At 39.7% G+C, this 16,226-nt stretch overlaps 1 protein-coding gene across 6 annotated transcripts in view; it reads right to left on the reverse strand.

Moving 5' to 3' along the window:
• Positions 1–15,856, reverse strand: part of pdlim7 (PDZ and LIM domain 7) — a 32,452-nt gene extending 16,596 nt beyond the window's left edge. For 2 of the 6 annotated variants that reach the window (XM_056383279.1, XM_056383278.1), the window contains exons 1-4: positions 15,698–15,856; positions 13,080–13,178; positions 5,623–5,774; positions 111–138 (exon numbers count right to left, since the gene is read on the reverse strand). In XM_056383279.1, the coding sequence (XP_056239254.1) occupies positions 111–138; positions 5,623–5,774; positions 13,080–13,178; positions 15,698–15,727 (309 nt within the window). In that variant the 5' untranslated portion in view covers positions 15,728–15,856. The other 4 variants (XM_056383280.1, XM_056383281.1, XM_056383283.1 and 1 more) reach the window with 4 other exon arrangements.
• Positions 15,857–16,226: the final 370 nt, after the last annotated feature.

Genomic DNA, 16,226 nt, shown 5'->3' on the forward strand with positions numbered 1-16,226 from the left:
GGGAGTTTCAGATTCAATTAATGTCACTGTAATCCATTAGCAGACCATGCCAAAGCATCCAAGTGTTCATACAGACGTGAGCTCAGTGTTTCAGACAAATAAAGTCTTACCTTCTGGTCTCCACCTGTTTTGAAAGCTCTGTGGAAACAAAAGATGGGGACAGTAATTAAAACATTGTTTCATCAAAATCAGTGTGCATGACAGTGTGAATATTTACAATTTCCAAATCACAAACGTGCAATGTTTCAGGTAAAAGTTGTGTTTGATACAACCCTCTCCCAAAATGTTTTGAGTATATTATTTTTTTGTTACAATTTATTATGTATAATACTGCAATACTATTCCTGAAATAATTCTAAACAATAATGTTTTGCTTGTATTATGCATTCTACTCAATTTAAATTACAATGACAAAATCTATCATAAACAAGTGTGATACACTGATACTGATATTAATGCTACTCAAGGTGAAATATCAGCCTCATATTTCACAAAGACTAAATAATAAAGTGACTTCAGTTAGACCTCACATGAATAATATAGGTCTTATTGTTGTAGTTCTTTCCCATTGGTTAAAACAACATTCTACTTACATAATTTAATTACAGGGACAGAAACAGGAACTTTGTTAGAGACAGTTTTATGAGGGGTGTTGTAAACAAGTGATCAGATGGGTTTTAAACAAGTCCAGTTTAACCCACTTATCTAAACCACTCAGATGCCAGAATGGAAGAAAATGCACTGAAAATGTCCATTATAATCATCAATCGCATCATAAAACTGCATAACTACGACTCATTTACGACCAAGAAGTAGCCCTGCAAAATCTACTGTTGGACTGATCTTAACTGACATTTGGGTCATAATTTCACATTTGTTTTCATATCCAAACATGTGGTTAAGATAATAGGGTTAAGCTGGGCATGTCTACTGAAACTGCTTGTATTTTAATGCCACATGGACTCCACTGTCTCAAGCAAAGTCCCTGCCTGCACACATCTCAGCAATGAAGCTAATCAGCAAGATGGTACAAGCGACAGAGATAAAAGGAGGAAAGAACCACGTTGTTGGTTGTTGGCAGTGACACCCAAAAACCTCACTACTTTCCACAGTCTTATACTGTCCCCAGATTCACCCCCCAGCTAAGAGTGGCACAGTGTTGTACACTTCTTAACTCTAATCCCAGGATTCATGTTATTGTGGTGCCTTCACTGACTTGAGCAACACAGCAGATAGTTCATGAAAATATCTTCACACATTAAACATGGATTTTTTATAATGCCAGCGAACGCTAAGGCAGCTAAACATAAACCCCTACCGTCCCCAAGCCACTGTTTGCATGCTACACAAAGCCACAATGAGGTTAAGGAAGAATGAACCAACCCTGCAGTCACCCCTATTGTTTCAGAGTACAATCACACACAAAACAATGGACTGCTTCCTGTGTCAATGAGAAATGAATAACTGCTCATGCCAACGCCTTGTCACCCACTCACAGAGCTATGTTAAAGACAGGATGACAACATGGCTGAAGAGATACAGAGAGAGAGGAGCGAGGGCAAGGCATACTGACATGTCTGTGCGTGTCACATTTCTGGGAAGACAAATCAATGTGACGTTCACAGTGCTTCAGCTCGCCTTAACCCACAATTTGATGAGTCACACTTGAAATCAGGGACATAAGGAGCGAGTATGACGGCTGTTCTGTTACTGTATTTCTTCTGGCAAACTGAGTTTACATGAACAAGTATGGAAATGATTAAGTCACTGCTTCATGGAATAAGTTGCTTGGGCTGAGATTGACCTGTGCTGAAACTGAATATGCACGCTGTATGAGATCATTTCCTGCCTCGTTTCATGGGTCACTTATGCTCGATGATGCATGCTTGGCTTTCAAGCTAACTTCAGATAAAATGTGAAGTTTCACCACAGGAAAAAAAGAAAATTCCCATGATACCATTATCAAACTTGCACACATCACCAACATTCTCCAACCACAATCCTCCAGGCAAGTCACTGGCAGCGAAACACTGAAATATGGACCTAGTGTGTCCCTGTAGATGCTACTTTATCTTCTTTCTTTGAAGCTGAAAATCTACTGCTCATCTCTTTCTGATTCCACTCCTTATAAAAGGCTCTGAATGAACCCAAAATCTTCCACATAAGAAGACACGAGATGATCATTGGTGTTGAACAAAATGAGGCACTAAACCAAACAATAGGCCATATCTCATCACTGTGCAGCTGTCCCCCTCTCTTGACATGAAAGAAACTGTGGATGGCAGCCAAGATACGAATAAATAAAACTGACAATACCTCCTCTCTGAGAAGTGTTTCTGGAAAACAATATTTGCTTGTCTTACAATACAATAACAATAGGAGAGGGAGAGATGAAGAGAGGAGACTGGGGACTCATGGGAAGGGAGTCATGGGTAAAAACAGAGTGGAAGAATGTGAAATGTTTACCATAGCTGGACTCCACAAGGAGATGAGAAATAGAGGAGGCGAATCGCACAGAGCAGGAAAAGTATGGCTGCTGTTAAGTAAACACGCTGGCTTATTACCGGTCTATCAAAGTATTACACCACTCCCTATGGGTTAATGGTGAAAGTATAAAACCATTCTTTCATTAAAAACAGTCATGACTTATGTTTTAAAATGCACAGTAACAATAATTTCTGCCATTCTCCTGAACAGACCCTGCTGGACAGACAGAGGACACATCTGGATCATGTGTGACAACAGACTAACCCTCATCTTTCCCTCTGCATGACGTCACCTTTCTTGATCTTTATCCTTTCACCACAAAGCCAACAAGACTCTCACTGTCTCCTTTTTAATTCTTCTCCTTTCCTTTTCCTCCTCACTCTCACTCTCCGACCCATGAGTCGACTGCTCTCTCTCCCTCACACTCCTTTTAAGGCATTTAGTAAGTCAAAATACAGTACGTGCCCTATCTCCGGGGGAAAAAAATAAATGCAATATTAGCAGTGTGTCTTGTATGGAAAAAAGGAATTGCTGCTCTTTGCTAGCAAAGAGAGACGGATCACTTTACAATATCTCAACCAGATCCAGTAACTCGTGTTATAATAACCTGCTGCAATATTTAGTAACATTAAACTATATATTACACACAAGATTATAGAGGAAGTTCTACTTTACAAAGCTGCTGATCCTGCTAAGATTAATATTCTCTGTACTCCACCCACCCTTCCCTCTATTCTTACTCATCTTCCCTCCATTGTTCTCTCTCTATTCTCACCTTTCTCAAGCTATTTAACTCAAACAAAACTAATAAAGTAGCTTAATCATTACTCCTTTAGCGGAACACATTATGTCTCAATATTGATGTCTATACCAATAACTATCTGTCGTCTTCAACATTGATTTAATGTTAGAGCTGTAAATAAGGACTATTTTTATTAGAGAGTTATCTGCCAATCCTTTTTTTGTCGATTAATTGATTAATCATTTTAAATGCCAGAAAGCCAAAGGTCGTGTTTTGTCAAACTAACAGTCCAAACCTCAAAGATATTCAGTTTATTTTCATGTATGAGAAAGAAAATCATCCAATGCTCACATTTGAGCAGCCAGCTAATGTTTGGTGGATTTTTTATTTTCTTCAAATATGACTAAAACTATTATTGAGTTATAACCTTGTGGACATCCTGTCTCATATCCAATAAAAATATTTTAAAAAAGGAAAATGAACTGATAGACCCGCTGGATTTAGTGATGCGAGCAGAGAGGTCCATGCTGAGTGAATGATGGAGGAGACTGGTGTATCATGAACAATATGCAGCAAACATCCAACAGGATCTCTCAAATCTAAGACTATTACATTTAAGCTCTGGCTCTGTTTTGATCAGGAAATTAATATAAATGACCTGCGGCTGTTCTGACTCAAGTGAACAAAGGAGATTTGTCAGAACTTCACAGCTGAATCTCTCGGCAGGCAACAACAAAATGAACTAGATGTGACAATAGCTGTGCTACAGCTGTGATCATAACCTCTACACTTATGAGTATCACAGAATCAAAATGAGTCCCACGACAGCAGAGGGCTTCACCTCTATTACTTAGCAAGTCAATACCGTCTCATTTTCTGAAGGCTTTAGACTCGTGAATGGTGACATTCCATCTTTCTCTGGGAGGGAAATCTTTTTCCATAATTAGGCTCCTGGTGAAACATTTTGGCTTATAGTCTACAGAGATACTTTACCAGTCAGGAATTTCTGGCAGCAAATGCGTGAGCAGGTATCACTGTATGAAGGTTATCCAGTGCAAATTAAACTAAGAAAAATAGATTTCCTGGCTCACACCTAACAACGAAATGTTTTAATCTGAAGAAAGCATTTCTCTAATGTCATTATAAAGCTGAGGCATAATATAAGGCTGCTATGAAAATGGTATTTCATCTGAACAATGGCCAGTGTATCTACCTGACAGCAGTTGGCTTGCAGACTATTCACTGCTGCTCTTTGCTTCTTGAGGATGAAAAGGACATAATATTACTGTAATACTAATCTAGAAAGAATTCAGATAACATGTAGCTCTGCCAATAGCTCACAATCATCTTGTTACTTTAATAAACAATAATGTTTTAAAGAGAGGTTTTTAACCTGCTTCTATATTTGAACTGGCGTCAAAATACATAATGATAGAGGATAATGCTGAATTTTGGAGAATACCTTTGTACAAGGTTTAATTGGGCAAAATTTCATGTGGGTCAGACTCATGACCACCAGGTTTTAGCCATTTAACTCATTAAAAATTGCCATCATATTTTTCAGGATCACTCTGGGTTGATATGTGCACCTGTCTCATGAATGTGGTTCCAATTGCAAAATGCACTGCAGTTTGTTTCAGCTCGACACTGCCAGCAAGACCCTGGCAAACACTTGTGCAAAAACAGCATGTTATAAATAGAAAAACCTAAAAAAAAAATAGACCTAAATATGTTTTGCACTTCAACAACTCAGTGAAGACTAGATCAAATTTGTATAAGGAGAACTAAAAAAAAATGCAGTTTGTAAAAAATTGAAATCTACATGGGAGAAATGTGCAAGAACTTTGGGCAAAGATATAGGTCAGACCAAGAATCCAAGAAAGATTTTTTCTTTATAAATGACCATATGGTAGCACTATCTGTACCAAAACCTAATTAATTCTTTTTTGGCTCATGGACTAACTCCAGATTTCCACTAAAATCTGTTCAGTACTTTTTGAAACACCCTGCAAACTACTGTATTCGACAAAGAGGCAAAAAGGTTCAAAAAAATATCCTCCCCGCCAGAAATTATTACTTTTTTGGACAGCATTTGCTAGTGGGGTGGTGACTTAAAATTAGTCGAATTAAATTTCAGCCAGGTCCAAATCTAAAACTAATTCAAGCCTCAGGGAGGAAAAATAATTCTTGTGTATGTGATGATAACTTAAATTTATTTTGCAACCATCTGTCATACTGAACCAAAACTCAAGGACATTTTGCTATCTCATTTTTCAGTAAGAATAAAGGAGGATACATGTTTCATGGTGATTTATGCTGCTGAGCAAGATAAAAAATGTAGGGTGAGTGATCACAGAGCAGTTTGTTGCATCACGCACTGCCAGGGGACTTACTTGCTGAGGGTGAGGGTGAGGGAGTCTGTTGCTGCTCTGATCTTGTTTTGTGCTTCCACATGGGTCATGTCCTCTGCATTGGTGTCACCAATAGACACCACCCAGTCTCCCACCCCGACACCAGCCTGAGCTGCCTTCCCGCCCGGGGTCAGCTGGAGGAAAAGAAAACACAGGGACAGAGACCAGACAGAAGTTAGAGGAGTACGTGGTTTTCATAGGAGACAACAGTGAACACAGTGGAAGAAAAGGTCTTGTAAAAGGGGCAGCTCTGAGGGCCAAAGTGCAACTCCAATAACTATAAAATCCACACAGCTGATGATCATTTAATTGGTCTAATACATAAATATTCTGAACACAACAATGCTGCAGTATTTGTAGTCATCTTGTATCTTCGTCTTTCAAGGGTGGTTCGATGTCATGTTTCAAAAAGAAAATATTTTCAAAATCAGAGTTTAAAAATGACCATTACCTTTATCTCACACATGTCAGTAGTTCAAAGCAAAACACACAAAACGTCTTGTTCGCTTGACTTTTCTGCACTGTCTGTTGACAGCACCTAATAATCAACTCAGGGAGTCTGTGTGTCTGGGTCTGATGAGCCAGTCCAGATATTTCACTCAACACTACCAGGAACAGGCATTATAGGTCATCATGATGTCATCAGTCATCACCATATAATTTACTGCAGATGTGACTTAAGACTATGAGAGGAACTCCTGAAAGCTGCAGACAGGGACCATATGTTACATATAGTCATATCATTTACTGGAACAACCAATACACTTTTCCTCCATCCAGACAGGTAAGTCATTGACCAGTTTCACTGATAAAAGCATGACATCATCCTCTCGTGGTGACACGCAGACTGCAGACATATTGAGTCAGAGCAAATGAGGCTGGAGTCTTGTTACAAACAGGAAGAACTTGCCATAGTCTGTATGGGTAGTAATGGTTTTGTACATGTGCATATACTGCGCTGCTTGTCCATGTCCTCTAAAACCCCTAATATACACTGTGCCGATGCCAAATCGTGTTTAGTAAGGGCTTAGTCAGCTTGTCCATGTGGCTTAATGAAACTTGAGACTCGTGCCAAATTCTAAGATAACTGGAGTACAAAGTGTTCAGCATCAGATAAGGGAGTGAGTGCCAGGATTTCTGGCAAAAAACCTATTAGGATTACTCTCTGATGTCATGGATCCCTGCAAATGTTAGCTCATCAAAAGCTCAGAGGACTCAGCGGTTCAATCAATAGTTTTCTGCCATGTTCAGCTAAACTATCACACTTGCCGCTTTGATTCTGCACATTAAACATAAACACTTGTGCGAGCAGGGAGGTAATATGCTCTGTAAAATGATGACAGTTCAGGCTGAAAAACTGCTCGGCACCCCACAAAGACAACAAAGTTAGAGCCTGCCTTGATTCAAAACATGGCAAAGCTAAAAATAGGAGGAAATGCATTCCTCAGAGGCAATCCAGGCTACACTTATTTTACAGCCAAGTTCAAACATCACTTTAATTGCCTTTGATTTGTGCTCACTGGAAGCAATTAGAGGGGTTAAGAAAGAAATAATTTCTCCAGTTTCGAAAGAACTTCAAAAGAGTTTTAACAGCTTACACAGGAAAAAAACAACTATGACATGGACACGTGTGACATATTCTGAAAAGGGGTACAGCCTGGAATAATGTCACTGAGCTTCACTACAGAGAGCTGCAGTCCTGCCCCCATTTTTACTACTAGATTGGCTAATAAAACTTGAGCACATCGTCATTTTACGAAAATACAACAATTATTTTGTTAGCTTTAAACAACAACATATCCCTTTTAGCCACAGAAGCACTGCAAAAGCCTCAAGAGAGCTGTAGTTGTTAAATGCTAACACAATAAATGGTCTTTAATTTCTGTAAAAACTAAGGAGATCAAATACTTCTAGCCAGTAAAGTAATAGATAGAAATGTAACGTAGAATGTGGGCAGAAAAAAAACTAAAGAGAGAATTATTAAAGAAGCCATTTATGAGCTTTACAATTAGAAGTAAAAGCTGGTGCAAACTAATCTTGAAGTGGCAGGGGTTGACTTTGTTATTCTACTTTTGATAACAAGAATTAAAGGAAAAATATAAATAAATGAATGGGAGAAAAGTGATATAAATGTTTCCATACAGAGTACGAGAGTGCACTGAATAGTTTGCTGACTATGAAAATGCTGAAAATCAGTTTGTATGCAGTCATCAGATCTACACCCACTGAACACCTGTAAATGTTTTTACCTGTAAGGTGAGAAAAAGAGAAAAGAAGAGAGGAAAAGAAGCCATAAAGACTGTAGATTGTATATGTACGTACATGTGTGTCTGTGTGAGTTGAGCTACTGATGGACACGGACACCTGTGCTCCTGGCTCAGGTTCAGAGTGCAGCTGCTCCCCCACTTGAGAAGGCAGCAGTTAAAGTTGCTGTGCTCAGACCTTTGGTTGGAAGGGGCAGACGGAAACCCTACACCGCCCCAGCAGTTTGTCAATACGGCAAAGGACAGTGGAAAACATGTTCTTGAATGCAACGCACTGCACCGTACACTCACAACAACCAGGGTTCTAACATGATGGTGCAGTCGTGATGTATGATAACATCATGTAGCAGCGATACCACAAAGATGGCTTCTTGATATGGTCAGCTCCTCTGATGCACGTACCTAACGAGAAGCAGGCTCATTCTCTCATAAATTATTTTGTGCAAATGTGATCAGAGCTCCCCTCACACCAATGGCATGACGTTTGTACAGCTGACGGTATTCACAACTACGTGATTAGCTTCGCTGCCTGTTTCAAGTCTTTTTGGCAGAGCGCAGTCACAGAGCTGTTCTGGTAAGCTATCGTATTTCAAAGAATTAGCCAACCTTTCAAAATGCAGCATCTTGAATTCACTTTTGAAGTGCTCCCCTTGACTGACCCTACAGGTGAGCTGGGGCCTCACACTTGCTCTCAGCTGGCTACTCTTGAGTTTGGTTAAACTAATAGTGCACTAAAATTTATCTACAGCTGTAGATATACTGGCCATGTAACTCTGCACCAGCTCACTTTTATTCTTTCCATGGCTATTTGGGGGCCGAGAGACAGTCTGTCCTTACATCACTCACACAGCACAGCTGATGCAAAGCCATAAATATCCCTCTGAGAAATGGAAAACCAAACCTGCAAGTATGTGGTTGCCCGGTAATGACTGCAGTGAAACACCTAGCACTAACTCACCTTAAAACACTGCTGCACTGATCACAACATAAGACATTCACATCAAACTAGACACAGAAGAAATGCCCCCTGCGGCCAATCTATCAGTAAAGTCCTGAATTATTAATTCACCCCTCTAAGAAGGCCTCTCTTCCCAGAGTTCGTTTGAGTGAGAGAGGGAATGTTTAAGAGTATACCAGTGGTAAAGCAGCAGATGGCCTTCGAGTCAGACAAAGACACGTACACAAATACAAGACATGATGACACATCCAGCTATGCTGGTGGAGAGACGTTCAAAAATGTCCTCACTCGCTTATTGACATGACATCATCTGTAATTTCCTCCCAACATTTGATTTCAGTGGCGTGGCATGTGTTTGTCGATAGAAACCAGATGGTGCTCAGGAGGCTCAGTTATAGTATCATAATGTTTATGGAATCGCAGTGGCAGGAGATCTGGGGCAGATATTTGCAGAAATTCCTCTGAAGAGTTGTAGGTCTGCCCCAGACTGTGGCACACTCAACTGAAACAGCAATGAAACAGCCTCATGACAACATCTTGCTTCCTAAATGTTATGTCTTTCCTGTTGAAACAGGATGTTGGTGCAAACATGTGGAGAGAGATATCATTTTACTTAAGAAAACCTTCGTCCTCTCAAAAAATAAAAGCAAGAGAAAAAGTTGGTACAAAGACGAGTTAGAAAGGGATCAAACTCACAACAACTCAACTGGCTGCCTCAGGATTTTCAAAGGTCAGCTTTCAGAAGAGGAGATGGTCATATGACGAGGGCTTACTAGATGCGTGTTTAATGTGTGTTTGACCCACTCAAGTGAGACGGCTGTCAGAGGATGATCCTCTCACAGATACTGCAACTCTCTAAACTACAACTACTCCTATTCAATTACTTTTTGGGGTTTTTTGTTGGGTTTTTTTTTTTTTTTTTTTTTTTTTTTTACACATGAAGATGTATTTACTAGTCATGGTTAGTCCCACTCAGTCTACAAAAACATTTGTATAATGTTACTTTTGAGGAGCTTTGTCAACAGAAAATAACCTTGATGATGTCATCGGGGTTATTTTCCAGGGATCTAGTGTTTTAGAGCTCAACATTTACCAGGGGCTAAAAGTGAGGATATCTCAGCCTTTGCTGCTTTAATTTTTTACCTTTTTTTCTCCCTTCTCTTGCAAACCCTGCAACTTTATGGAAGTGCGACGCTGAGCTGCAGGAGTACCCATTTAAATACAATTTAAATGCCAATAACAATAAACTGATAGAAATGTCTGTTCACCAAAGCAAAGCAGCATCCAACCCATAGGCTATTCAAATGAGATAGAGATAGTGCTTAGGAACCAAAGTCTATTGACTTGCTTGGCTATGACCTGTATCACTGTCTCAGTTGGACAGGGGTAAAATGACATCCAAGTTAAACAGAGAAAGGTTCTGCTTTTTCTTTACTTTTTCTTTTTATGGTGAAGGGTCAAGTGCACTAACATCTAAAAGAATTAGCTGTTTCCCAAGGAGTGGGATATTGATACAAAAAAGTGTCAAATAAAAGTTATCAACATATTTTTTCAGTTGATAAATGGGTATCCATGTTATGCTAGGTCAAAAAGTCATTTTTCCTTTCACAGTGACTTAACAGTTTGTCTTGGCATGGCCTCCGTTCCTCTGATCTCACTGGAAAAGTATTCCAGTGAGACTGGGGGAGTCCATCATATGGATGAGAAAAGTGAGTGTGGAAGACATATTAGACACTGAAAGGAGACAAGAGGATTGTCTGTTGGCAGCGACAGGGTGGATACAAGAAAAATCTCAGGAATGCTGAGAAAGCATAGCTTTCCAGGCTCACAGACAGAGGAGGAAGGAAACATGAGCATTCATAGACCATGGAAACCCATTTACTAACACACACACACACACACACACACACACACACACACGCACACACACACGACACACACAACTTTCCAAATCAATATCAGTCCCCATTTACAGTATATCAAATACAAGGTAAATGATTAAATATGAAGTTATTGATGATGTCACAATCAGCCACAGTAAAACCAAACTCAAATTAACTAAATAACAATGAGCATTAAGTAGATCCAGTCTCAACAGCACTAATTGTCATCTAATCTTTACAAAAACACTTAAATGCATTGATCTTTCAGGAGTTATCACTTGCAATCTCTCTGCCTTACAGCGTTTTACTGAGGCTTTTGTCCTGTCACTCCACATGTTCTTGATTGTGTAATTGCTTTTAGCTGACTGTCTGGGTTGAGATACTTATCTCATCAGCTACAAGCCAGTAAAGAAAGACTGCCCACTAAATTCATCCAACGGAAGGCCAGTGAGTGCAGGCCTGACTTTCCTCCCTGTTACTAAGGGATACTGTATATCTTTGAGGTTTACATCCCCTTGTTGGGCTGTTTTCATCCTCTGTGACTGTGTGATTCACTGCCCAGTCTTTTATGACAATTGCGAGGAGAGCCAACAGTCCCTGAAAGGTAAAAAGAGAAAACCTGACACATCTTTATAACTCCTGTTCCACAGACTGTGGGAACAAGCCACAAACATATTAGTCACTGACCAGTTGTTAAGGCTCCAATCATAACCAAACTGTTGTTTTGTTTTTTTCAGATTGGGAGAAATAATTAATCTTACACCAAACTACTTGGACTAACCTCGGTCTAACAAAATGTATACAGAGGCGGGTGGAGAAAGGCTTTGCACTACAGAATATGTAAGCCATATTTCTCTCAGTGAGGAAAATAATCAGCGTACGTAATGTACCTGGATTGCAGAAAAACTGGCCTCCTGCACTGGTTGATTAGCCAAGACAATTCAACTACAACTACTGACTCACCCACTGACATTCAGCCTACAGCACACCTTGCCCATCTAGACTGAAATTCCTGTAAGTCAACACCTACACTATATCCCACCAAAAATCCCTTTTTTCTTTTGGGCCGAGCGTCCAATGAGGTTTTAACATCTGTTTGTTTTTTTGTTTTTTATGGGTTGAAGAAAACGTTTCTTGTCATGAATCCAAGGGGAACACTGTGTTTCTGACTGTGGTTCCTGCAGGAGAGCAGAGCAGATACAAGACATGTACTGACAAGGCTGGTGATAACTGCTGCCCTCACCACAGGATTACACACACACCTCAGTGCGATGACACTTACAACACACTAAAGACGCTGAGAACCAAACTAACCAAAGCAACATATAATAGTGCATAATTTGTTTGCTGCTTTTCATCTTAATCTTCTAATACAACTATGTGACTTTTTGGTAACAACTAAGAAACAAAGAAAAAATAAAGCAGGTAAAGCACAATGCTAATAATACAGTGCTAATCAAGTGTTTTGAATGATTGAGACTATGTGGAGTAATCTTCTGGGGCTAAAACCAAGATTGACCCATATATAAATTACCTTTTAATACCCAATTATCTCTGAAATAGGAAACTGCAAATATTGAACAGAATTGATGAATTAATAAATGTAAATCAGTCTAACATTTATAGATCACACCAGCCTCTAAGGTAGCTATATAACAATGCCAACAGAGAATGAGTGCATAATAAAATGCCAGATCTGTGTGCGCAATAGCTGGCAGCATTGTTGGAATGATTTTATGTGAGCGCATGCGTGTGCGACTGCAAGTGTGAGACAGTGTGTTTGTCAGGCAAAGCAGCATTGCACTTATAAGGCCTGGAAAATGGTTATATAAACTAATGTTGCTGTTGAAGAGAGCAGCTCTTCAACAGCAACATTAGTTTATAGAGTATTTGAAAATTCAATCAGTAAAGAGGTAATGACCTAACATGGAGAGTACACAGCACTACAAAACAAATGACAGCAAGTCCTTGTGATCGTTTAATACTATTAATGCAAAGGTGCTGCATGTAAAGACTGACTGGATACGGGTTGGTATATACACCATGAAATGTGAGTGATACAACACCACAGTGTGCAGACAAAATCCTTTACTATGCATGCCTAACAAATGATGACACACACATGCTCAGGTAGGGCCATTATGTGGTGACCAAGCTTTGACTGAACAGAGCCTCTTGTGAATAAACCAAGGTTTTTATATTGAAGCTTGTAAGGACATAAATGATGTTACAGAGTGATCTTTAATGGAAATCTACAATAAGAGTGCAAAAACCACAGTGATCAGAGAAGCAGAGAAGTACAAAAGTCGACTCCAATAACAAACAGTTTCTTACCCTTGACACGGTGAGGGGCATGCTGAAGTCCTTGCCACCCTGCAGCCTGAAGCCCCAAGGCGCTGGGCCACTGAGGGTTACAGAGTATATGTTCATAGCCTTGAGGAAGAGAAAGGAGGAAACAAAGTATTAATTGGGCCAAAAGCCTGGAAAAGGTTTCTGAGGGCAAACATCCTTTTTTTCATCCCAGCACCCTAGCTGCTGGATGTCTGCATCTGTCTCCAACACAAACACACACGTTCAGTTTCTGTATGGATTAAATCTTGAAACAATTCTGTTGATAGGAATACATCAAATGTGTTTTTGTTAGAATTAACCAATTGCACTCTTTAAATTGCATAACTTTCAAGACAATGAAATACCAGTGGGACACAACGTTTCAGCATTTATCAACACACAAACTAATAGGTCATCATCCCTTGCATCATACGCTGAGGAGAGTATCGATACAGGAACCGAGTTCAGAGTTTACCAAAGTATACTACCATGCAAATGAGGACCACTGAAAACATCAGCAACATAAATCATCAGGAGGATAAGAACAGCAGGGGCATTCAAAAATGATCTTCTCTCCTTCAGTGAGTGGGAGTAAGCAATTTGTTGTATTCAATTTATAATTAAATCATTAAACTGAATTATAATCAAACACAGGTCCACTTTCCAACAACATACAAACTTGCCTCGATATTTTTTAATACTTTACATAATTACTGCAGCTGTCAAACCACGAAAACAGTGTGATACAATTTCATCAGAACTTCTTATTGACCGTGAAGACATGGCGCTAAATGACCATGTAATTTTAAGAACCAAAGGCAATTCGAGACACAGGGCTACGTTGCTCTTACTTGCGAGTTACAGCTGTACCACTGACCTCTGTACCTGCACCCCTAGTTCTGGCCCTCGCTCCTCCCCCCTCAACCCTACCAGGTGTCTTTGCTCTTCATGACACATAGCTAGCTATCGAGGATGCCATCACGCAAACCTACCTTGTCCTCAAGGGCCAGCCTCTAGCCCAAACCTGGGAGAAAGCTAGAGAGTCAGTAAGCTAGGGCAAGCAGATTCTCTCTCTGTTGGCAAACCCTACTCCCACCCCCCCACCCCTCACCCCCCCAACGCTGTCTGCGACACAGGCAAGCCCTAGCCTCTCCTCACTCCTCAGAGGCTATATAAGGAATGTAAAACTACACCAAACTATTTCAGCCCAACACCCACATGAGTCACAGAGAGAGAGAAGGGGGGGTTGAGGGGAACGGAGAGGTAATATCAACTACCCGTATATTCTGGCAAAAGCCTTCTACGTAAAAGTCAATGGAATTTTTTTTTTTTAAAAGTGCACTTGAGAATCAGCAGACAGCCACAACTTAAGTAAAACTTATGGAACTCTACATTCCTTCTGGAGGGCATGAAACATAGGACAACCAAACCAGCAATTATATTATATTAACATCATGTCCTCAGAGCAGCAGAGACGCTCACTTACAGGGAAAATGTAAAGTGAAACAGGGGTGTAGTTATATCTATATATATATATTAATACCACAATGGTTCTTGTCTAAAATGCTATAAAGCAACCTGCCCAGCAACCCGATTATTCTCATCCATAAAACCTGCAAATCTGACCATTTAATGGAATTCTGTCAAAGTATATTCACTTCTTTTCATTTTTTATTGTCAACGCACTTTTGTCACACTTTCTTGATTAAATAAACAACAGTCTTAATTACCCAAACTTTAGTTTACTGTCACTTTTCTGGCATTATACCTCCTGTAGAGAAGCCCAGGAGACAAGAAAATCAATTATTAGACAGACTGGCTGAGACAGTAAATGGAAAAACCCATAGAAGCAACAGGTAATGGATTAGTTTAGATTTCACTTGTGATAATACTTCGTGTTAATATTAATTGTTTCAAACAGATTATAAGAAGACAGTGGAAGTAACAGCATGAATCTGGACGCATTTCAGTTAATTAAAAATACCACCGTCTAAATTAACTCGGCGGGGAAACCATTAGATTAAGCCAATAAATATGATAGTTATGTTTGTACTCGTTCAAGTGACGTTACCCCTGTTTATGGTCTTGCTATTTATAATCTCATCTGGTGTCACTATAGTGTTTCTATAGGAACTTGTGAGTGCTGAATACTATCCTAAAATGCAGGGAATTACATGCTTGTTTGTTGTTGTTTTTTGGCAAACTGGCCACACGATTATGAGTTTATATAGCTTAGTTTTAAATAATTTCAATGAGACCAAGACAATAATTTGCAACAAGTAATTAAAGGCTGCACTGTGAACACTTAAGACTGGTAATACAACTGCAGCACAGACCTTGAAATTTTTTACACTCACAATAGAGGAGGAAGCAGCAGAATGGGACAAGAAAAGAAACTCTCGGCTTTAACAAAGTAGTTTGCAACGCTTCAGACCGATAGTGGTTCAGAGCAGCCAGCCAAAACCATAATCTGCACAGTTTGGAGCACAACACAGCCCATTCAATAACTCACACTGTGGAAAAGAAGTCGGCTTTAAAAAAAAAAAAAAAAAAAAAAAAAAAAAAGTTACACCACACACAAAGGAGTGCATTCAGATGTTTGAACGGATGAATTAGCTTACCTCTTGTTCCTCCGTGTTTTCGCCAGACATCACGAGTCAGTCTACCGGATAAAAAAGTCACTCGGTAAGCAGGCTAACTTTCGGACTTCCTTAAAGTGAACGTCAGGAAGCCGCCGTGGATCCCCTTGGTGAGCAGCGGGATCATTCCCTCACATTCTTTTTAGCAGGACTCGGCTGAAACGTCAGAAGTCACATGGGCCGCTGCTTCATTTCATACTCCGGCTGTAAACCAGGGGAGGCCGAGCTCTGCAGTGTTCATCCGTGTCAGTCAAAATGACTCTAAAGCCGTTTAAAAACAAATAGCAACAACAAAAAATGACGTTCTCTTTCTTTTGAAAAAGTCTGCAACACACAACGGCACAAAATAAAAGAATAAATATTGTACAACAATAACTGGGCTTTTTAAGATAAAATCCTCACTCATGTCCTAATACTGATTATTAATTGGACACAGGTGTGTGTTAAGCGAGTAATCAGGGAAATCAGAGCTAAGACACATTTTCTAACTTTACCTGTAGACCAGGGGTAA

Source organism: Seriola aureovittata, chromosome 8, assembly GCF_021018895.1.
Source record: "Seriola aureovittata isolate HTS-2021-v1 ecotype China chromosome 8, ASM2101889v1, whole genome shotgun sequence".
NCBI classification, from domain to species: Eukaryota; Metazoa; Chordata; class Actinopteri; order Carangiformes; family Carangidae; genus Seriola; species Seriola aureovittata.